General features: G+C 36.7%; 3 protein-coding genes and 2 pseudogenes across 3 annotated transcripts; 3 read left to right on the top strand and 2 right to left on the bottom strand.

Moving 5' to 3' along the window:
- LOC113062678 (stathmin-4-like) overlaps window positions 1-1,625 on the top strand; it is a 7,690-nt pseudogene extending 6,065 nt beyond the window's left edge.
- A 1,298-nt stretch (window positions 1,626-2,923) lies between these two features.
- Window positions 2,924-4,013, bottom strand: LOC113062735 (interleukin-17A-like). The gene is made up of 3 exons (XM_026232696.1): window positions 3,802-4,013; window positions 3,397-3,572; window positions 2,924-3,234 (listed from the first exon to the last, which is right to left on the bottom strand). Exons 1-3 carry the CDS (start codon window positions 3,895-3,897, stop codon window positions 2,991-2,993), a joined length of 516 nt encoding a protein of 171 aa, XP_026088481.1. The 5' UTR covers window positions 3,898-4,013; the 3' UTR covers window positions 2,924-2,990.
- Window positions 4,014-5,595: 1,582 nt separating this feature from the next.
- LOC113062942 (DNA replication licensing factor MCM3-like) lies at window positions 5,596-13,236 on the bottom strand. The gene is made up of 17 exons (XM_026233041.1): window positions 13,075-13,236; window positions 12,795-12,907; window positions 12,335-12,543; window positions 12,061-12,191; window positions 11,010-11,248; window positions 10,770-10,878; window positions 10,427-10,580; window positions 9,751-9,882; window positions 9,427-9,635; window positions 9,092-9,266; window positions 8,761-8,887; window positions 7,904-8,054; window positions 7,628-7,768; window positions 7,279-7,385; window positions 6,914-6,978; window positions 6,545-6,629; window positions 5,596-6,353 (listed from the first exon to the last, which is right to left on the bottom strand). Exons 1-17 carry the CDS (start codon window positions 13,147-13,149, stop codon window positions 6,155-6,157), a joined length of 2,421 nt encoding a protein of 806 aa, XP_026088826.1. The 5' UTR covers window positions 13,150-13,236; the 3' UTR covers window positions 5,596-6,154.
- Window positions 13,237-14,733: 1,497 nt separating this feature from the next.
- Window positions 14,734-16,838, top strand: LOC113062943 (membrane progestin receptor beta-like; annotated as a pseudogene).
- Window positions 16,839-17,779: 941 nt separating this feature from the next.
- LOC113062944 (uncharacterized) lies at window positions 17,780-21,304 on the top strand. Its single transcript, XM_026233043.1, has 4 exons — window positions 17,780-17,880; window positions 18,309-18,470; window positions 18,878-18,953; window positions 20,488-21,304. Exons 2-4 carry the CDS (start codon window positions 18,340-18,342, stop codon window positions 20,914-20,916), a joined length of 636 nt encoding a protein of 211 aa, XP_026088828.1. The 5' UTR covers window positions 17,780-17,880; window positions 18,309-18,339; the 3' UTR covers window positions 20,917-21,304.
- Window positions 21,305-23,887: the final 2,583 nt, after the last annotated feature.

Raw genomic sequence — 23,887 nt, forward strand, 5'->3', positions numbered from 1 at the left:
GATCTCAACTGGTGTGTGATCAAAGATATGGAGGTCATCGAGCTGAACAAGCGGGCCTCGGGCCAGGCGTTGAGGTGATCCTGAAACCCCCTTCTTTTGACGGGGTGCCTGAGTTTTAACACATCCATGCCCAGCGTAAGGACCCTCACTGGAGGAGATCCAAAAGAAACTGGAAGCAGCTGAGGAGAGGCGGAAGGTTGGAATTTTCACCCAAAGCAAATACCCAAACCATTCCTCTCTTCGGTCTGAATTTAAAGCTGAAATTTTAATTCTTCTCCCAGTTTCAGGAGGCTGAGATGTTAAAGCATCTTGCTGAGAAGAGGAGCATTAGAGAGAGGTCATCCAGAAGGCTTTTGAGGAGAAAAACAACTTCATTAAGAATGCTAAAGAAAAGTTGGAGCAGAAGATGGAGGCCATCAAAGAAAACCGTGAGGCTTTGCTTGCTGCCATGCTGGAGAGACTGCAGGAAAAGGTACAAACTAACTGACACACATGTCAAGTACCTTATTACAGCACTTATTAAATGTGAATTGTTGTTTACAATCCTTTTTTCCTCTGTAATGAGACATAATTCAGAGTGAAACAGGATATTTAACAAGAATAAATGTAGAACTGGACTTTGAAGATTATTTCTGGTGAAAATAACATTCGATTATGCATAGCTAAAACGTTAAACTTTACTAAGAGCGTTTTTACTTTTAGAAATTTCATTACAAATATGAAATATTTATTTTTAAATCTTCATACATGTACTTTTTCATGTAAAATCACTACCATTCCAAAGTTTGTTTTATAGGAATTAAAAAAGTTTAAAGTCTATTATGTTTTTTTTTTAAATAAAAAATAATAGTAAAAAAGTAAAAAAAAAAAAAAAAGCACATTGTAAAAAAAATAATAATATTTTCTCACCGAGGATGTTTTTTTTTTAATAAAAGAAAAAGCATAAAATAAAATTAATAGTAAATTGTAAAAATAGTAATATTTTTAAAATATTATTACCATTTAAAATAACTGTTTTCTTTTTAGAATATTTTAAAATTTAATTTATCCTGTGAATTTTCAGTGGCCATCCTTCAATCTTTTCTAGTTCAAAAATATATCATGTATCTGATTTTTAAATGTCTTTTCTATCTATTTGATCAATTTAATGTGTCCTTGCTGAATAAAAGTAATAATTTCTCAAAAAAGTAAGTATTTCTAATATATAGAACATAATAATAAAATGCTATATTTAACATATAATTGAAATATTTATTTATATATTTACAAATATTATAAATTGAAAATAATAATTAATAAATGTCCCAAATTTTGGTGACAATTACACATTCCAGTAGCATCCTTGCCTTTGTGCATCTGAGCCCTTCCCAAGTCTAATTATAGAATCAATATGAATATTGCATTAGAAAGGGGTGGATTGTTCCTTTACTTTGTTTATACCACTGTATTTAGCTTCCCTCAGGCACAAAAATACATGCATGAACACACACTGAGCAAGTTTTCTTTTGTGTGTCTATTTAGGATAAACACGCAGAAGAGGTGAGGAAGAACAAAGAGCTGAAAGAGGAGGCCTGTCGGTAGAGGAGCGCTTGCTGCGCTGGACAGCTTGATTATAGTCACTGGAGAGGAAAACCGTTAAAGAGAAAAATAAAGCAAACGGTAGCCGAAAAATTAAAACAAAAAAAGGACATATTGTACATTGATAATGACAATTTGCAACTCGCCAAGCTTTTGTGGGGATTAACAACATTAAAAATACTTAATATTATTAAAGTCAGGAAAATATTGTCTAGATGGCAATGCGAGGTGCACTAAGAGTATGTTGCTTTGTAGAGCCCAGAAGCTTGCTTCAGAGAAAAAGAATGAATATACCAAAACGATCTTTTGAAATGAAGAAGAGGACAGAAAGTAGAATAGACGAGATGCTTTTTTAAAACCGTCATAACCAGTACAGATTAATATGTTAACATAAACTACTTCAGAAAGTCACCCCTCACTAATAGAAATATCTGTTTACAGTCTAAACCACAAAAGCAACTTTATCCAACACGTGTGCCATCTCCTGAGGCTTTGGCTCATGCTTCATTAATTATCGTTTGATGTCAATATTCAGTAATCAACAGGGTTTCATAGAACCTCGGGCATGCTTATACAATATGCATTAACAAGTAATCAAGTGGCTAGAGGTACAGTATCTATCACATTTCCTGCTGAGACGATGCGAGGTAGAAATATGATGAAATGAATGTTAGATTAGAACGTTCTGGATGCCTGTAAATGTGAAAGCTCGTATCCCTCTTACATACAGAACATTAAAAGTGGAGCACAGTGTCACTTTAAGCACAACTCATAAGCACATTTAGCTTTTTTTTCATTCATTATATTGGTATAAGGATGCTCATCAGTAGGAAAACACATAGTGGCATCTCAGAAATGAAGAATGAAATCACTCAGGTTGTGAGAAAAAGATCCCTGTTTGGATTTGGGAAATACTTAGAAAGTTTTAGATGTGAATGGTGCACTTTGGCATGTCACTGAGCTTTGTTCCAGTATGTTTATTTTACTTGTTCGATATGAAAGACAAAGGTGTTTGATGTTGATGTCTGGAGCATCAAAACGAGCCACTGTATGTGCAATGATGAGAACTGATGTTAATCAAATAGATTTTGTGAGAAAATGCAATGTAAATGCTCCCTGTGTTTGTAATTTCCAGATGACTTAATTCTCTAGTTAAGTCAAATAAAGGCTTCTCTTAACTAAAACAAAGATTTAGGTGTTTTTTTTTTTTTTTTAACTTTAACTTGTCTTATTCACACAGTTATTGCACTGAAACAAACTATTACAAAGCAAAAAGGTTACAATATATTTCAATTATCAAGATAATAAATAAAAGCTGATCAATGCCACATAACTTTTCTGTACCTATAGGCAGATTAATGCAACAATATAGATATACAGAATATATAACATAGTAAGAGTACAGTATAAAACTAATTCTGTGGCACAACAACGGGTAGAACACATGTACAGCCCAGACTAACTATTTTAGTCTCTAGTTTAAGGGCATAGTGCATAGCATTTTTGTTCTTCACTCTCCTTAGGATGTTGATCTGGTAGTAAATGGGTTTAGATTCCAGTCCGAAGTCTTCCTCACCATCTTTGGTTAAACAGCTCTTTTTATCACATTTTGCCTCAGAGATTTTCGATGGGATTCGTGAACTGTCCCAGGATTCTCTGAATTAAAACATTTATAAAGATTCACTTACAAAAAAGTTAAATTGACCAAACAACCTAAAACTACTCCAAATCACTGCTATGATTCATGTATTTGTTGCACAAGAACATATCACATATCACACATATGATATGAGATCAAAATGAACAACTGTAACTCACTCGTATGTCCATGGTGACAGAGATCTGCTTGGAGAAGGGTGGACGTTCACTGAGATGTTCAGAGATGGATCCAAGATGACCCGCTTTTCTTTTATTGATTTTCTTTTAGACCTTTTCTGAGAAGCACCATTTAATAACTGGGCAAGCAGGTAAAGCAGCAGCACAGCTCTGAAAACCTGAGGAGATGGAGACAGAGGACTGCAGTGGAATGCTTGAACGGTTTGTTTTGATATTGTTCTTTTGCCTAAACATCCGAAATCTCTGAAAGTGAAAATCAACAACAACAAAAAAGCCTTTGCAAACTTTAGTCAAATTTTAAATTCAAGTAGATTCTTTCTCACTTGTATTCCCCTAATATGACGAACAACATCATTACAATTTTATTAATTGGTGTCACAAACTCACCAAAGAGAGCTGCATCTTCAGAATAAAAATGGAAGTCCCCTGATGGCTCTTCAGAGCTGGAACACACAAAGCACAGCAAGTGTCTGAGCCCTGCATCTAGCCTTCTTCTGTTTATATGGGCTGGTGAGGAAGCCTTTAACTGCCTGATCTTGATGTAGATAGAGACAAATCTGGAGTACTGTAGATAATCATCTTGAGAACATTTAACTCTGATAATGACGACCAATTTGCAATGCATGTTTTTTTTTTTTTTTTTTTTGTAATATCTGTTCATCGGTTCTTCACATTTAATATAAAAGGTGGGCTAGAAGGGTGTTTTTTTTAGAGGTTCTTCCGTTTCATATATGTTCATCTTGGGCACTTAAACTCTGCACTCTCCCACATTCTTATGTTTCACCCATATACACATCAGCAGACTTCTGAATAACAAATTTGTATACAGCAGTGCACTGAGATGCGTTTTATATGGGTCAGCAGCTTTGACAGGATATGTTGATTGTGTTCTGAAAGGACTGGGTTTTTGCTGCAATAGCTGAGACAAAGTGACCCATATATATGTGAACTAATACAAATGCATGTGCATGCACATAAAAAAAAAACCCTAAGATGTCTAATCTAAGTGTGTCTAGCCTGCTTATTGAGATCTTAAAAGTTGCATTGGCTTAAACGTTTCTCAGCTGTTAATAATTATAAATAATGCAGTGAGACCCTTTTAATTTATTAATCTGTTAATGTTAAGATATAAATGTATAAAGTGTTCATAATATTTGAACTATTTTGTTAGCCGATGTGAAATATTAAGATCTTTTTTTTTTCATTTGTTCAGCAAAGATGCATTAAATTGGTCAAAAGTGTTTTATGTTACAATTTCTGTTTCAAATAAATGATGTTCTTTTATTAATCAAAGAATTCTGTGGGAAGAAAATGCATCACAGTTTCCAGAAAACATATTAAGCAACATTGATTACTGTTTTCAACACTGATTTTAAGAAACATTTCTTTAGCAGCGAATCAGCATTTGCTGAAGGATCACGTGAAGACTGCACTAATGGCTGCTGAAAATTCAGCTTTAATATTACAGGAATAAATTACATTTAAAAGAATATTCAAATAGAAAAAATAATAATTTTGGATTCTGATAATATTAGTTTTTAACTATTGTGTGTTGAAGTGAACGGGAAGTCATATTAATAGTAATACATGCTGTAAAAGTATATTGTTACTTCATGTTAATGATTTTGTTAACATTAATCCATACATCCCTGCTGTAAAGCGTTGGTGCTTATAAAGAGTTCTTGTTGAACGGGTTACATTTAGCAATTTCAGTGTTAAATTTGCCCGCAATATATCAACTGACACTTGTAGCCCTACACAGTGCTCTTATACTCCTCCACTAATTTCAATTTAGGTCACTGAAATGCTGACTCGTTTCTTGAAACAGTATGTTCCAGCAGCCAACACTAACACGGCCACAAGCTTACGATAACATCTCCTGAGTCATTCTTAGAAAATAACATTACAAGCAGGTGAGAAAAACAAAAATGGTATGTTTAATGTTGAATGGCTTGAGAACCAGTTACAAAAATCTAAATTCAGCCTTTTATTCACTCTCACGTCATTTCAAACCTGAAACCTCAGCTGTCTTTTTGGCCGTACTGTATAATGGAAGTCAGTGGGGTAGATCTTGATCATTAGTCTTTTGGTATATTAAAAGAACAGTGTGTGTATTGCATTCATAAGTATTTTTTTTATGTATAAGTATAGAGTAGAAAAATACAATGAAGTCAATGAGAAAACGTTTTTGTCAATTTTTTATTGACAGAGGCAGGACAATATTGGGAATTGAAGAAGAAGTTGAAACCTCCATCTCCTACTTAAGCACCACAGCTCAATGTGCGTGGAGTATTAGGCCACAACTCCAACAGAACAACTGTATTCTGAAGTATATAACTGGACATTATTGACACTTCTTTTTTTTTTTTCTTTTTTTTCAGCGATTTAATTATTTTAAACAATAATTCAGTATTTACAAGTTGTAAAACAAAAAATGTAAAATAATCTGCTGACACTGGTCCATACTATTCTTAAGAAAAATATAAAAGCCAACAGAAAAGGCTCATGTCTGAAGAATATTAACCAAATCTAAGAAAGCCAATAAACATTAAACATATGTTACATAGAGAAAAAGAACTAAAAATGTCTTGGCAAAAATCAAACTCCATTTTTTTTTAACATGCACTTAAGAAATTGAGTGAATGTGCATGCATGTACAAGAATATGAAAACAAACATAGCACACATACTGCAGATCTTCTGATATAGATCTACACTTGAACTCTCTCCAGAAAACACATTTATATAAGGAAGATGATGTCATCAGCCACCATAACCTGGTTGTCGTCCTGCATGCGGACGAGGGCAGCACGGACCTCAGTTTCTGTAAATGGTGATGGGCAGCTCTTGTTGATGCCCTCCATCAGAGCAATCATGCCAACTGACTGAGCATGAGAAGAGCGGAACACCTCCAGCAATGCGGTTTTAAACTCTTTCAACCTACAGCAAAAACACACACATGGTGCGTCAGACACACAGCAGCCGAAACAATCAGCTGTCCTGCAGGCCATGCAGTTTTGAGTGTTGAGAACTTAATCACAAACAATACTTCGAAAGGATCTGGCAGCCCTTTGAAAATGGCGAGTGTTAGAGATACAGAAAATCTCAGCAGCCGAATCCTAAATGCCTACCTGTCATCGGATAACTCTGAGTGACCGTTCTGATCAGGAATGTCCATCGCCTCCTCATCCTGCCTCGCAGGAGCTGGGGACTGAACTGAGAACAAAATAAATTATTCATATCATTTGAATGTGCATTTTATGTGCATTAAAAGATATTTAAAACAATCTGATTATAATATTTTCATTTTCTTATTAATTACATTCATTTTATTTATTTAAAAAGCATCTCTATTTTATTAATTTCTATGTTTAAAAAATATTTCAAAATGTTTTTTTTTTTTTATAATGACATGTTGTGTTTACTTAAAACATAATGTAGAATTAATTTAACCCATTCAGTGTAACAAATATAAAATGTTTGTTGCTGGTTTAGCTTACTTTGTGGTACTTCAGTCTCAGTATCAAAGTCATAGGGGTCATGTGACTCACTGCCCCGAGCTTGTCTGCACTCAGAAAGGCAAAAAGGAGAAAACACACTCAGAAAATTTCGCATTTCCATCACAAGAACAAATTAGATTTTAATTTATTTAAAAACAGAAAACAGTTATTTGAAACTGTAATAATATTTCTGATTATTGTTGTTTTTGCTGTGTTCCTTGCTGTGATCCACCATGATCGACTAAATTCAGCATTTGTGAGCTTTTTGACTTCTTTCAAGAATATAAAAACTTTTGAATGGCATGTGTGTCTTGGAAAATTCGTAATCAACAATTTTGCAAAGTTTTCGTGGAATAACACTAGACCTTTTTCTCAGTCTTCGAGGTGTGTCTCGTACTTCATCCTCCTCTTCATCCTCTGAGGCTGCGTCTTGCTCACCATTTCTAGAGCGCTTACGTTCCTTCTCCAAAACCTAAAGAATGAGGAATAAGGGATGGAGACATTCATTAAATTGACAGAAAATCAACCCAAGTTCAACAGAAGTACAACAAATTAAAAAGTAGGAATCTGTGAACTCCATCTATAAGGTACCTTTATCTTAAAAAAATAATCTAAAGGATAAAAGTCATAATTCAAATAAAATCTTTCTAATATCAAGAAAACAACTGTGACCAATGAGCTGCAATACAAACAAAATGAAAAAAATTTCAAGACCTTCTTGAAATAGGCAAACTGCACAAGCTCTACAGCAACTTCTGCGTCCACCAGCTCCACAACTTTGCTCATGCGAGCTTTGGCGTGAGCTGTAGACAGACGGATCAAAGTCTCCAGGGTCCTAGCAGTGACTGGTGACGTCTGAGGACAAAACACAGAACAGATTCATCAGATCAGTTACCTGACAGCATAAGAACTTTTACCAACTATTTACCAATACCTGACCAAAAAAACAACTCATAAGTTTGTTGAGCTTGTAAACACGGCTTCATTTACCCGTGCAATATCAGAGCCGAGCTGTTCCTGGCTGCGCAGACGTGAGTACTCCTCTGCAATGTGATTGGCTGCATCTTGAGTCAGAACAGGAGAAAGAGCCTTGGCAACATGGATGTACTTCCTCATGAACGCTTTGCTCACCACTCGGTCCCTAAAAAAAGATCACAAAAAAAAATGTAGGTGTATAATAATGGGTTCACATACAGCTAAGAATGTGAAAAACATTAGCATGCAGAGCTTTTTTTTAATGCATTATTAAACTACCTTTACACTACCTTTAAAGACGCATTAAATTTATAAAAAGTGACATTAATAATGTTACAAAGGATTTCTATAGCAAATCAATTATGTTCTTTGGAACTTTCTATTAATTAAATAATCCTAAATACAGTAGATCTCGGTTCCCAGAGAAATTTTAAGCATCACAACTGTTTTCAATTTTTATAATAATATGAAAAGTTTCCAGATCAACATACTAGAATGATTTCCGAAAGATCATGCCACACTGAATACTGGACTGATGACTGCTAAAAAATTCACAGGAATTAACTACATTTTAAAATTTACTACAATGGAAAAGTTACTTTAAATTGCAGTAATATATCATATTGCTGCTTTTGCTATATTCATGATCAAATAAATACAGCCTAGGTGAGCATAAGAGATTTTCAGAAACATTTTAAACATCTTACAAAGCCCAAATATTTAAACAGTAATATATTTTCTTGAAAAAGTAGAAAAGCAAAACATGGCATCCCTATTCAAATATGGGGCATGCCATGTTGCAATATCATAAACCCTCTGAGTAACCCACTGTGATTTGCATTAGAGAAGGAAATGACAGAGTGAGTCTTTACTTGATTTTTTTGCTGCCATGGAGGAGTGGATTGTGTTTCTCGTAGACTTGTAGCTCCTCTTCTTCCTCCTGCGTTACATCAGGGTCTTCAGTGGCAAGTGCATCAACTGTACCACCAAGAGCAAAAGCTGAAACACACAAACGCATGGGAGACCAATAAACACTACAGCAGAGACTATTTGCAACATGATCCACAGAATATAATTTTCAATGTTTAAAATACTTTCTCCTATTCCATTTTTAAGCAACTCTATTTGATGACCGTAACTGCACAGAAATGGCAAACCGAACACTAAATAAAAAGTATAAAATGTTTGTCTATCAGCTTGTACCTGCTCCGTCCTGCTCATGAGGATCTCTGTAGCGGTGCATGCGCAAGACGTGGTCGGAGATCTCACGGTCCTGCTCTGGGTCCATCTGATCCAGCATGATGAAGAGCAAGTCAAAACGAGACAGCAGGGAGTCCTGCAGACCGATGTTCTCCATGGGGGTCTTATACTGATCATACTGCAGACGACGAGAGAGAAACAGAGTTGCTATTCGCATCAACTATAATCCAGATCCTTGCTCGATCAAGTCTGATCGCCTGAACTAAACTGGATATTTATTAAGAATAACATTCTGAAACAATGCAAGCCGTCTTACTTAAGATCTTATGAACACTTACTCGGCCATAGACAGGGTTGGCAGCTGCCAGGACGCTGCAGCGGGCGTTCAGTCGGGCGTGGATGCCGGCCTTAGCGATGGTGACCCGTCCCTGTTCCATGACCTCATGGATAGCAGTGCGATCCATATCTGACATTTTGTCAAACTCGTCGATACAGACCACCCCTCGATCCCCCAAAACCATGGCGCCAGCCTCGAGACGTCGCTCACCTGAGAGACAGACACAACTTAATATTAAGAGAACAACCAAAACTCTGAAATAAGCAAAGCTGTTACTAATGAACCTATGGGTCATTGTCTTAATGGTGTGTGTGGAACACAGTACCTGTCTCTTGGTCAGTGGTGACGGCTGCGGTCAGACCCACACCTGACGAGCCTCGGCCTGTGGTGGGAATGGCACGAGGAGCAGTGTGCAGAACATACCGAAGCAGCTGAGACTTGGCCACTGAGGGGTCACCTGAGAAATAGAGATATACATTTAAACATCTTATCATCTTATGTGTTCATTTACTAAGTATTTTGTGTAAAATGATTTTATTTGAAGCTATCAAATAGAAAACAATACTGTCAAAAAAAATTTTTTTTTCTATAATATAAATCCATTCTGCAGATTTTCCCTCATAATAAGTGCATACATTTAGAAATGAACACTAGTTTTAATCGTTATCATTTTTAAAATCCAGTAAACTGATCAATTCTGCGCCATCTGCTGGGTCTGTAAAGAACAGCGCCCAGAGACATCATTAAAGCACTGAAAACAGGTGAAAAAAATATTTTGCCATTATTACATCACTATTACCATTTCTCTCACAGAATATGAATAGGGCTTCTATATTTTAGGAAAGGGTGTACTTGCAAGATGATTATCAAATTTCGGGCCTCAAACAGTTTGAAACACCTAGTTTAGATGTCTAGCACAGAAAACAATTTGTAAATATGAATCATTAACTTTTCCTTAAATGTCTCTCATTTCTTCTGTGCAAATCTAAGCAATTAAATACCTATGAGCAGCACATTGATGTCTCCTCTAATGCGTGAGCCGTTCTCCAAAACCTTCTCCACCCCTCCCAGAAGCATACATAGAATCGCCTTCTTTATGTACTCGTGACCATGAATGCTTGGGGCCAGGGAGCGAGCCAACGTATCAAACAAATTCTACAGGAGTAGAAACAAAAATATTAACCATTTTACATATTAACTATTAACCATATTAAGGGAACATAACTTTCCCAAACTCTTGTCTCCAAATTATTGATGCCTGAGGCATGTGTACAAATCTTTAGATCTATTACACAACAATTACGAGTCCAAATCTTAGACACATTTACACATCCATCCTCTTACCTTCGAGCGAGTTCTGCAGAAGCTTTTGATCTTGGACACATCATCTGCAGAGAAGAAGTGAGAGACTTCTTTGCTCATCTGTTTGACGTGGCAGGCGATCATAATGGTCCTGAATAAGCACACACGGGGAACAAAACACATCATAGCTTTAGCAAATCATATTATGAACATTTATATTTTAAATAGCAATTCTACAAATAAAACTGATTTTATAGTGATAAAATTCCAAAACAGCTTTACCTGAAGGTGCCCGAGGTGAACCCCCCCTTCTTGCCAGGCAGGCAGCGGTAGGTGCCGATCACCTGCGTACGGTCCCCTGGCTTTACAGCATCCACCAAGTCGTTGTCCAGGATGATGTCCACAGAGCGGGGCAGCTGACCGGCAGGGGCTTTCTCGGGCATTTCCTGCACTGTGATGGTCTGGTGGTCCTTATAGATGGACAGACCAAACTCAGTCTCAAGTGGATTGTTCTCCTCATCCTAAATGGATCAAATATAGAAAGTGAGAACATTTAAGAAACCATTATGAACAATCTAGACCAGGGATAATCAAACAGAGGTCCAGCAGGCTGCTACAGTACAGTTCAGCATTAAAAAAAAATTGTTAATCACCCTCACTATTTCTCTCACAGACTATAAGTGTGTATCTATAAATACATAAGTGAATATGAATTTTACAAATAAGGGTGGGGGGGGGAAGCATACGTATGGACGCATGATCAGGTACCCTCTGAATTAAAAGCTAGCGTATGGAAGCACTTTGGCTTAGAGCTCTGCATGGGATTGTTTTCTTAATCCCACTTCCGCAATTTTTGCGTCATATCAAATCACTTCCGTTTGTTTTATTTAAAAAAAATATTGCAAGTAAATTCATTGGCTCAGTGGTAGAGCATTGCGTTAGCAGCATAAATGGTTGTGGGTTCGATTCCCAGGGAACACGTTAGGTAAAAAATGTTAGCCTGAATGCACTGTAGGTCGCTTTGGATAGGTATCTGCTAAATGCATGAAAAAATTTCTGATCATAACAATTACTTTAAAAGTCACACAGTGAAAAAAAAAAGTCTCTAGAAAAAATATGCATCGATAATCATTGTATCATCGCATCAAAGCCCTCTGAATCGCAACTGAATCGAATCATGAGGTGCCTAGAGATTCCCACCCCTATTTAGAAAGTGGTTTCTCACAAGGTCATCATGAAATTTGGGGCATCCAAACATTTGAAAAACTCCTAATCCTAAATATCTATGTGCTATTCCAATAATCTAAGCGTTCAGGTGGGACAAATACAGTACCTTGGTGGGATAAATGGCACTTGAAGGAAAAGCATCCAAAGAGGTCATATCAGTGTATTTGCGCTCCATGGTCTTCTTAGTGGCTGGGCAGTAGTGCACACTGCGTACTACTTTGGGACGCACCAAAGAGCCTGTAAACACAAGGAGAACATTTTATAGATTAACCATCAATGCAACATATGAACTCATTACGTGCATCAGAATCAGAAGGAGCTTCATTACCAAAAGGTAAATAAATAACCTTTATAAATACATTAATAAAGTTTGGACCTACATTTGGTGACGATGCCCTCCAAACACACCACGCTACCCAGCAGGCGAGAGGTCAAGGTTCGTGGGGAGACGTGTTTGCTGCCGAAGCTGCCCTCCAGACCGATGAAGAACTCTTCGTGTTGCTTGGCATAAGTAGCATCTATTGAAGCCACCAGATCTTTCAGGGCACGCTGGAACGCCAGGAGCTCTTCAAAAGCATTATTCAGCAGCCTGAGGACCAGAGACCAGAGTTTAGTTCAATGAAAACATGTCATAATCTTAAAACTATAATTTCAGATAATCTCAGAACAACATACTATTTGAAATGCATATATATAAATCATTATGCATGACATACTAATACATTTATGTGCGTATATACACATACACAGTTAAGTACTTTAATATAATTGAAGTATGGATTGTACATAAACTGTTCTGTAAAGTAGAAGTAGAAGAACCATTTAAAAAGCTGAACATACTTGGCTGCTCGCTTTTCGTTGCGGCGGCGGAGGTCGTTGAGGTTCACAATGAGTCTGGATTTGTTTTCGCTGATCATCTCTCGCACTTTACTCTGATAAATGCCCTGGTCTTGCTGGAAAAAAGGTAGAAACGCAGGAAAACATTTGTTAACAAACAAAAACGTTTTAAAGTAACGTAATTTAAATCATGCTTTATAAGAGTGGGCCTTTGTCCCTGTAAGGAACATTCACTTCTGTAGTTTAACAGTTAATAAATATATAATAGATGTGTTATATTTACATCATCATCAAGAAAATCCAGGTAATCCCTCTGCGCCTCCCTCATTTCCTGATCGTCCAGAACCTCACCAGCCATTTTTCTGTATAGCTTTTAAAAGTGTTGAGAAATGCTCAGTGCAGAACACCTCGTGTCGATCTCAGCTCTGTTGTGGGTCTTTTCGCGCCAACAGGCTTCTGTCGCTGTGGAATCCGAGTGCTGATTGGTCAACACACCGGTGACTCATCTACATATTCTGTCTCTTGGGTTGCTGCGTCCAATCAAATCCGCAGAATGAAGATTCGCACGGCCCGCCTGAGTGTTTCGCGCGAAAATTGTGGCAGAGCTGCGCATGCGCTCACAACAAAACATGAGCATTACGGAGGATCAGTTGTGAAGAAAATGGTCGTTGCCGACAACAAACGTGTCAGTGCACTTTAAAGTTAATGCCAGTATGTCATGTTTGACTGGGGGACATCAGTTCTGTTTAAAGCTAGTTTTAATTGTTCGATGACTACAAGTTGTATGGTTGCCATCATAAAAAGCAGCATAATAATAAATAGTAGTTTTCCTACTCTCAAAGCAGATGTTAAGCAGAACGACATTTTCAATCACCACTCACTTTCACTGTATAGAAAAGATGCAATGACATAAATGGTGATTTAAGTTGTGGTTTTACTAAATAACATTTCCTCTCCTTTAAATCTATAGTAGGCCTACCGCAAGGGTCCCTATATTTTTTTTCTGATCGCTGGGAATAACTGATACGAATAGTACAGCAATTTTCCAAAATGCTTGTAATTGTGTACATTTCCAGAACATGTGCAATATTTCTTCGGATCTGAGAAAATATAATGTAAATAGAGACATATTAAGAGAGGTAAACATTTCTTATCTATCATACATGCTTTAATAGCCTACCATCTAGCGGCGAATATCTGTACCGTAGCCTAATGTGTGGTTTATTTTTTATTTTTGAATCATATAACCTGCTGGACAATTTCAGACATCGAAGTACTGTTTTCTGGATTTTATCAAAATCATGTAAGCCCACTATACAATATTAGGGTTTGAAGTTATATCATTTTTTTTCGTTCAGACATTTGCTCTTTCGAAGAATGAACTGAGTGATGTCTTGTGAACTGAACTCAGTGAGTCATTTCAGTGAATTGTAACCACGCCCACATTCACAAGAAGCCACCGGGCGACACAACAGGTCTCTGTGGAGACTTTGACAGGCACACCGTAGTTGCCAAGGTTAAAATGCAAAAAGTCTGAGGATCAGATTTAATGTTTGGATCGATATGAAACCTCTTATATGTTAAAAAAAAAGAGGAATGAAGAGAGGCTTTCAACCGGTCCTGCACAGGTGAGGAGCTGCTAATTTATATAACGTTATGTATATAAAAAAACATAACTAGGCTATTTACACCCTTTTACTTAAAAGTAAGAATGAAGGATTTTCTGATTTTTCCACTCATAGATAGTTCCCAGCGTTTTGAAAGTATGTTTTCTGTTATATAAAAAGTCACATATTCTTTCTTTCTTACTAAGAGTGACACTATATATATATATATATATATATATATATATATATATATATATATATATATATATATATATACACACACACACACACACACACACACACACACACACATACATAGCCTATATACAACTAATATGTCTCAAAACGTAGTGAGATCCCTATCTAGACAGCATTTCACAGACAGTGTTTTAGAAAATAGAAATGCTGGTTTGGAGCAGGAGCACAGAGGACAATGTGAGTATACAATGATCAGTTGAACCAGGACAGTTATTAACTTATAAAGCTTAAAATGTTTAGTTCAGCAAGAATTGGCTCTTTGTCTGGCAGAGGTATGAATCATGGCTTGCTGATTTGTCTATATCATTTATCCCTGTGCTGTTTTCTGCTTGTCGTTGCAGCAGAACATTGACATTGATCCAGAGTTTCACCATGTCAAGTGGAGTTTTGGGCCGCCTGGGTTCGCTGACTTTGAGTGTACAGCAGCTGAGTCAACTACCACACTTGTCAAACTGGTTGCCCCGTCTACCTTCACCTCAAGCCACCGTACTTGCCTCTGATGTGCCAAGCCTGTTTCGTGAACCCTATATCTTGTCAGGCTACCGTCCGGTGCATCAGGAATGGTGGAGCTACTTTTGTAGCCTCTTTCAATGCCACAATGAGTTGCTCAATACATGGACACACCTGCTGGCAATCCCTGTCATTCTACTCCAATTTCTTTATTTGCAGGGACATGGGGGCTGACGCTCAACATGGCGTCTTTGCCTCTGTTTTTGTATGTGTTGTCATCACTTATCTACTTCAGTTTCAGCGTGGCCGCCCATCTGCTGCAGTCACACTCTGAACTAGCTCATTATTCCTTCTTCTTTGTAGACTACGTTGGTGTAGCTGTTTACCAATATGGCTGCTCACTAGGCCACTATTTTTACTGTTCGGAGCCAGCGTGGAGGAACAGCCTAGTGGGTGTTTTGTTTCTGCCTGGTGCCGCAGTCCTGGCCTGGTTATCCTGCACCAGCTGCTGCTATGCCAAATTACGTTACCACCGTCCGTACCCTCTCTGCCGGAAGATCTGCCAGATCATTCCCACCAGCCTGGCATACATGCTTGACATTAGCCCAGTAGCACACCGCCTGGTCACCAGATCTTGGGATGAGCCGGTGTTGGTGTTTCATGCTCTGCAAGTGGTGTTTTTCATGTTAGCAGCTCTGTTTTTCTCTTTTCCTGTTCCTGAGCGCTTCTTTCCAGGGAGATGTGACATTGTGGGCCACGGACATCAGATCTTCCATATCTTCTTGGCCATGTGTACTATGTGCCAGCTGGAAGCAATGTTTAGAGACTTTCTGGTGCATCGGCAGTCTGTTGTATATGTACATGGAGAACCCTTCATCTTATTAGCTGGAGGATCATTCTTCTTGTTGGTGTTGTGCAGTGTTCTGACTGCAGTTCTTATGAGAGGAGTTCTGCAAAGGCAACTAAAGAAAAAAGTCTGAAAAACAAGTTTAAAATGATTTTACAAAGCAGATTTGCTTAGTTATATACTGTAGTACTAAGAGGTATTTATTAATATAAGTTTTAAAATTAAAATAATGTTTTTTTAGTGCATTTATTAGGAGAATTGTGATGGGATGTCTTTTCTTTGTTTCTTACTTTTTATTTTAAAAGTCCCACAATCACATTTTGAAATCCCAGATATCAGTCTCAGGGAGGCAGTTTATATTTTAATGATCAAACACTTGTACAAATCAATCCCAAATACTAAGTGGGTTTTTCCCACAAATTAATTCACTGCTGCTTAGGATAATCTACCATTTAGCCGACATTGACATTCCTCTGAGATCAAGTATGACTGTTTAGATGAAAATTTCTAGGACATGAGTTTTTCGAAAAGCAAAAACATTCAAATGAAGAAATGAAGCTGGATTTGGCTCGAATTAGAATCAGGGAGAGTTTGAGGGGTAAGGGATAAGGGAAGGGGGAAAAAAGAGGCTACATTTATTTTGCACTCAGCGTTGTCAGGCAGCTGTGTTGTGGTGGAGGAACGGATCAACTCTTGCTTGCTTCTTGTGTATCTTATAGAACATTATCTATTTTATATGTACTCTCTTCATACAATCGAAATGCAATCTACAAGCCTGAACAAAAATTTCCCTGCTCAAATACTTTGTTGCCATGGTGTGCTGTTATATACTATGGGGTCCAACAGTCTAGGAGCACATTGAAAATCTGGTAGTCAAAATCTGATTTCAAAATATAGAGAAAGATAAAGTCTTAGGATTTTAAAAATGTAAAAGAACAAATCACTGGGAAGAGAACATGTAACACTGATAACAAATGTATTTAATAATAACATATTTACAACACTGATAACATATTTATTTAATAACATATCATTTCAACCTGATTACATTAAAATGAGGGCTGGCACTAATGATTATTTTTGGTAATAGAGTCCATCAGTCCATTAATCTGACGATTAATCAAGTAAAGTTTTTTTTCCCCTTTTTTCTGTGGTTATAAAAATAGATTCAATCAAATAATAGCCTTTAAAAATATGAAGCATATTAATTAATAATAATTAAATAATAAGTTAAAATAAAGCATCAAAAGCACGATTTCCTATGGTTTTATTGAACAAAACTGGTCAAATGCATTATAAACATTTATGTTATGTTAAAGGTGCTGTATGTAGGATTGATACCGAGTGGTTGCACTAGGTATTGCAGTCCAAATTCAAAATTTTGGAGAGGGTTTTTTTCACCCTGCCCCTCCTCCTCAGATTTGGTGATTTTTGATTTTAGTTAAGCAAGTTGAGTGAGACTTATTATTTGTTTGTAAAAAAAGAAGTTTATTTCGAATGTCACTTTCAGTGCATCAGAACAGTAGTTTTGTGCATAGATCAGCAACTATTGAAATACAGTTTATCATACATCCTTTGTCCATTAGGAGGCAGCAGTGTTCCATTCATGAACTGAAACTTTTGTTTTGTTTTAATTAACACATTGTTTGTTTAAATGAAGATATAATTCAAAACAGAACTAACCATATTTATAAATCAATTTAAGAATTGAGGAATTATACTTTATTATTAAAAAATAAACAACTATGTTAACTGAATGAGTATGCAAGTGAAGTGGTTTGTTTTAAGGGATGTATGGATTAGACACTGTAGTGACAGGAATCCAGAATAAGGAAGTATGACTCTGTCGAGTCCCTGTTGGATCTGTTGCTGCCAGCAAAGTCAAGATGATGATGGGTGATCTAGGATCGTGTAACTGAGGTCAACGGTAAGGGGACATTCTCTTTCATACTTTTTGGCAGACTGATAGAAGAAGGCCGTTTATGGATATTAGTTTATGAAAAATCTCACACATGCAGATGATGTACAATATCAGAGCATGAATATTCCTTTGAAAGATTTATATGCTTAAGGTACATTATTAACTGCTTTTGGTTTTACCTATTAATATTTTAATATTTCAACTTTTTTGGCGTTATTTTTCGACAGCTACTTTTAAAATAGTACTATGCTTAACATTGCAGCAACACCAGTCTGTGTTAATGTGAAAGAAGGTGTGACTTGTACAAGTACTCACCTGTGTAGTCATCGTGTTTGTGAGAACCGTAATAACTGCTTGCATTGCATTCGCTTTCATCTCATTGGGAATATCAGCTGTTCCAGATTATTGATTTTACTTTCCTTCGGTTCTTCCAGTTCAGTCATTACAGAAACTGTATGAAGAGCGATGGCTTCTGTTGAGGAGGGTCTGGTCACTTGGTTATCAGGTTGTTCTTCCTCCCTTCAGATTAGCATTGTGTCAGCACTGTTCATCATCATTTATGTCACAGTCTACAACCTTTGTACAAGCTGTTTCAGGTAAGTCTTCAATTTTCTCTCTTTTTTTTCATATATATTTATATGCATATTTAGGAGTTTGGTAATTTCACATCTGATTCTAAACACACCCAGGAGAAGGGAGTGATTGTAACAGAATGCTGTGAGTAAATGGGTGGAATGTGCAATGACAGGTTCAGAAGCACAAGTCACCAAGTCACGCAACAAGAATAACATTAATGTTTGTGTTATTGTGAGAAAAGTAAAGACCTGTTTGTCAACTCCAGTAACTTTGTGTTTATGTAAACCACAGAGATGGATTGATAACATCATGTTTGCATGCAGACACCATGCAAAAAAATACCAGAAAAATAAAAAGGATGCGAGGTGGATGCTACTGTATATCTGTCACATTTGAAATAGTGACTTTTCTTTCTTTGTGTCTCCAGTATGTCTGACAGTGTTTCACCCAGGCATTTGCACAGACGAGAGAAAACTAATATTCCATCGGCATCTCGACAAGATGTAAGAGACTTATTTTCAGAATACAATGTATAAATTAGTATTGCTCTTTGTTGTTGCTTCAGTGGATTATTGTTCAGTGTTGAAGTATACTGTAAAAACTGCCAAGGTTGGTTAAAAAATGTGCTTCACTTGACTGCATCTACATTTTTTGATTTTATTCAAGGAATGACTAACTCCCAAAATTAAAAATTTGTTGAAATTTTAATAGGTGAGTTTGTTTCTTCATCAGAACAGATTTGGAGAAATTTGGCATTAAATCACTTGCTCACCAGTGGATCCTCTGCAGTGAATGGATGCCATCATAATAAGAGTTAGGTGGCAGCTGTGGCCTAATGGTTAGAGAGTTGGACCTGTAAGCCGAATGTTACAGGTTCAAGTCTGCGAGTCTTCGAGTCTATAGGTCTTATATAGGCAAGTCTTCGAGAATCTATAGCTGCCCACTGCTCTGGGTGTGTGTTCACTTCTCACTGTTGTGTGTGTGCACTTGGATGGGTTAAATGCAGAGCACCAATTCCGAGTATGGGTTACCATACTTGGCAAATGTCACGACTTTATTTTTCCACTTTCAAACAGCAAATAAAAACATCACAATAATTCACACGACTCAATTATGCAATTAGTTATCAATTAATTAAAGTGTTTTAACTTTAAACTATCGCTTCTGGCGATAGCAGTTCATAATCTGTAATGATGCTTCCACCTGTGACTGTGAACTGTTTTGGACTGTTTTTGGTTGGAAATGATGCTTGATCTGTCCATAATGCATATATCTCTCCTGATTCAGACGAGATGACTGTTTCTTTGGAGTAAGCAATATTATGTTTAGAGGACTTGTATTCTAGCCAGATAATTTGAAGTTAAAAATGTCTTAGTGATGGATTTGTGTATAACAAACACAGATTTTATTGATTACTTACATTACTTGCTGCTTGTGGAATATTTTCATGTTTTTATCAACTGTTTGAATGCTTATTCTGACGGCACCCATTCACTGCATTCATTGGTGAACTGCTCGTTCTATTGATGAGCAAGAAATGTTTTTCTTTGAGATAATTCTACAAATCTGTTCTGATGACGACATAAACTCATCTACATCTTGGATGGCCTAAAGGTGAGTACATTTTCAGCAAATTGTCATTTTTGGGTGAACTATATGTTTAATATGACCAATCAACCCTGACTTCATTAGGTTACAGTAACAATAATCATTTTATGATTTAGATTGTGCAGAAATAATTCTTTATGAGACACAATGCACTATTTGCAATACACTATTGAACCATATCCATCCTATTATGGTTAATTTAAATCATTTAGTGATAATTTCCAGTGAATTAGCAAGAGAGGATAAGTCATTTCCACATAATTATTGGATTTATCTTCTAAAGGAAATTACACTTTAATGGAAAGCAGAAAGAGAAAGATAATAATGCTTTGGTTTTTTAATAGGACCGGCATAGAAGTCATAGTATGTGACATACAAAAACACTAATAAATAAATTAATATTCTCACAAACTAATGTCCTTATTACAGAAACTACCTGAGCCCCAGAGTGTTGAATATATGCCAGATGCCAAGGATCTAACTGATCATATATACTCACTGGTGGAGAATGAACTGAATGAGGAAAATCCTTATGAGTGCATTAGTGAGCCTCCGTTGCAGCCTCCACCTGACAAAGCTGACGGGGAGAACGAGAGCCCTTCCCAAGCAATGACAAAGCCTGATGATAATCACTCTGTCTCAGCCCTCAACAAACCAGTAAACAAGCAGGCAGTGGAGCAGCCTGATGCTTTACCTCAACATTTAACTGACTCAGAACCAACTGCTGTCTATGCTGAAGTGAACTGGAAAACCAAAAGTCAGAAGAGCTCAACACCTCTGCATGAGACTGATACTGTGGTTGATATGAGTGATATTGCTAAGGAGACTGTCCCTCCCATTCCTGACAAACATTTCTAGTATGACGAAAGGGCAACGTTTTCATTTTCAATGCACTATTAGTATTTATTCATATTTTGCAAGCCTTTAATAAAACATGCAACACATATTAACATGTTGTTAACAATAAATATTTTTGTATTTATTGCTATTTATCATGTGAACTAATAAATGTATCCATTCTTATATTGCCACAACTTAATATAAAGCTATAAAGGACGCCAACCATGTCTGGGTTATTTTAGGTCAGAGTGAGTCACATGACATAGTGCCTCGAGCCAATACCCAGACTGGATTCAGAGACTGAAACGGTGACCCAACATGCTTGTACTCTCCAGACCTAAAATCCCCTTTGGAGAATGAAGTCCATCGGGCACGGCCGCAGACAGAAGAAAGTTTATTTATATTCCCCAGACATCATGACATGATGAACACTTTCTTCCAAATGTCTGTTTGCAAATACACAATACTGAATATTTAGGAAACAGACCAAATGATGTAGGTGAAAAGTGACATGGACGGCTTTGGAAACTGCGGAATGCTGTCTAAACTGGAAAATTAATTTAGAATGACTTAAAATAATACTGCATACAAATAATAATGCATTAATGCTACAGTGCTATCATCTATATGCAGTGGGTGTAAAAAAAGAATCAGTCCCCTTAAAAATAATTACATTTTGATGCTTTGCAACCTAAAATGAAGACAGGTACAGTTTAGTATCATCCAAGTGAAAGATATAACACCAACATGTCAGAAAAAACGAAACAAAAACATTACCACTCAGTTGGAAAAAGGATCATGCCCTTGTGTCAGTATTTTGTTGAATTATCTTTTGCTTTAATTACAGCCTTTAGTCTGTTGGGGAATGTCTCCGTCTCTACTAACTTTGATCATTAAGACTTTGCCCTCTCTTCTTTGCAGAACTGCTCAAGTTAAATTTAATTTGATGGTGACTGTTTGTGGACTACAGTCTTCAAGTCATGTCATAGATTTTCAAAGGGGTTTAAGTCTGGGCTCTGACAAGGCCATGCAAGGACATTCACCTTTTTCTCCTTAAACCACTATGTGCTCAGGTTTGCTGTGTATTTTGGGTCATTGTCATGCTGGAAGGTAAACCTTCATCCCATTGACAACTTTCTGGTAGAGGGCAGCAGATTTTCCTCAAGAATTTGACAGTATTTTGCCACATCCATTTTCCTTCTATCCTGACAAGAGCTCCAGTCCTTGCTGCAGAGAAACACCCCCATAACAGCATATTACCACCTCCATGCTTTACTGTAGAAGTGGTGTTATGTGAATGGCGAGCTGTATGGATTTCTGCCAGACATATAGTTTGATGTTGAGGCCAAATAATAAAATTTTAGTCACTCAGTCGTGTGGCCTTTCTTGAGTGTTTTTTTTTTTCTTGCAAACCTCCCAGATACATTTGAGAAGAGTTTGTGATATTGTTGTCACATGCACACCATGACCACTCTTTGTCATAAATTCCTGCAAGTGCCTCAGAGTTGCTATAGGCCTCTTGGTATTCTCTCTGTACAGTTTTCTCCTGGCTCTTTCATCCAGTTTGGAGTGACGTCCTGATCTAGGGTCTGTGTTGTGCCAAATAAGCTTCCACTTCATAATAATGACTTCATTGTGCTTCTAGGCATTGATAAAGCCTTGGGTTTTGTTTTGTATCCATCTCCTGACTTGTGCCTGTCCACAACTTTTCCCGGAAATCTTTTGACAGTGCCTTACCACCCATAGTTGATTGTTTGCTTCAGTTGCACTACCAATGACTTAAACCTTCCAGGAAAGTTATTTTCATGCTGAGCTAATCGAAATGACCACAGCTGAGTATACAAGTTAGTTTTAGGAGGGGGTGATGTTTTTTCAAAAGGATGATTCAGTGATTCTGTTTTAATTTTTTTATAAAAATAAAATCTGACATGTTGGTGCAATATCTTTCACTTGAGTGTTATAGTAAATACATCTGGATAAAAACAAAAACATTTCAGGCTGCAAAGCAACAAAATGTGGTTATGTTAAAGGGTGATTATTTTCTATAACCACTGTATGTCTGTCTGCATGTCTGTCTACACACACACACTCACACACATATTAATAAATATTGAAAATATTATTATTGTGGAATACATTTGATAATGTATATTACATTGAAAATAAAAGCAATATTTATTTAAACTTATTTGACCAATAATACAACATTTTTTTATGTTTACATTTTTAAGTTAAAAAACAAATCGGATGCAACAGATCAATATTACAGGCGAAGCAGGTTTTAGTAATAATAATCCTTTTTTATCTCATTATCTTATTTTATTATATCATGATAATAAAGTACCACACTATTCATTTATAACCAATCACAGGGCTTCATTCCCCACAATCTAGACATCAATGGCGGTTCTTTGAATACACCCAGCATCCTAGTTTTCCTCATCTAGTTTGTATTTTGTGATCAACAAACAAGGGCTGCACAATAAATCCCATGGGGTTGTCAAAGCGCATCATGTCAGTAAAGCCAGTTCTGTGATTAACAGTACTGGTAAATCTCCATGTGGTTTAGATGGAAATTATTCATATGCATTTAATACACAGAGCCAGAGATCACTGACAACAAGCTACGCAATATCGCGTTCATTAGATAAATGCACTTTTGGAGGTTTAATGTAAGAGAAAATGTAATTTGGGAATTTCTGTGGTCTAACATGATGTTGTTCATGTTCTTGTTCATGATGAAATTTTATTTTATTGCTGTAATTAATTTATAGCATTAACAAGATGACCCACTGAATTCATTTTGTGATGACTGATGAATGTATTTTTAGTCCAGTGCCTGAATATAATATTATTATTGATCCAGTTCAGAGGCTGTCATATGTGGATCAACTTACTATGTTGTGTACTTTCCATCACTATCGGCATGAAAAATAACTTTCATATTGATTCAATGATTTGCATTTTGAGAGAAAAAAATATGAATTTA

This window comes from Carassius auratus, chromosome 45 (assembly GCF_003368295.1).
Source record: "Carassius auratus strain Wakin chromosome 45, ASM336829v1, whole genome shotgun sequence".
Taxonomy (NCBI): Eukaryota; Metazoa; Chordata; class Actinopteri; order Cypriniformes; family Cyprinidae; genus Carassius; species Carassius auratus.

What these genes read in the sequence shown, in the direction of transcription:
- LOC113062735 (XM_026232696.1), bottom strand. Translation starts at nt 3,897, where the DNA reads ATGCAGGGCTCAGACACTTGCTGTGCTTTGTGTGTTCCAGCTCTGAAG. An exon ending in TGAAGATGCAGCTCTCTTTG is followed by an intron (nt 3,573 to 3,801) that starts GTGAGTTTGTGA and finishes CCATCTCCTCAG; the next exon opens with GTTTTCAGAGCTGTGCTGCT. An exon ending in CTGTCACCATGGACATACGA is followed by an intron (nt 3,235 to 3,396) that starts GTGAGTTACAGT and finishes GTTTTAATTCAG; the next exon opens with AGAATCCTGGGACAGTTCAC.
- LOC113062942 (XM_026233041.1), bottom strand. Translation starts at nt 13,149, where the DNA reads ATGGCTGGTGAGGTTCTGGACGATCAGGAAATGAGGGAGGCGCAGAGG. An exon ending in TGGATTTTCTTGATGATGAT is followed by an intron (nt 12,908 to 13,074) that starts GTAAATATAACA and finishes CCTTTTTTCCAG; the next exon opens with CAAGACCAGGGCATTTATCA. An exon ending in AGTTTGCCTATTTCAAGAAG is followed by an intron (nt 7,386 to 7,627) that starts GTCTTGAAATTT and finishes CTCATTCTTTAG; the next exon opens with GTTTTGGAGAAGGAACGTAA.
- LOC113062944 (XM_026233043.1), top strand. Translation starts at nt 18,340, where the DNA reads ATGGCTTCTGTTGAGGAGGGTCTGGTCACTTGGTTATCAGGTTGTTCT. An exon ending in CTTTGTACAAGCTGTTTCAG is followed by an intron (nt 18,471 to 18,877) that starts GTAAGTCTTCAA and finishes TTGTGTCTCCAG; the next exon opens with TATGTCTGACAGTGTTTCAC. An exon ending in CATCGGCATCTCGACAAGAT is followed by an intron (nt 18,954 to 20,487) that starts GTAAGAGACTTA and finishes TCCTTATTACAG; the next exon opens with AAACTACCTGAGCCCCAGAG.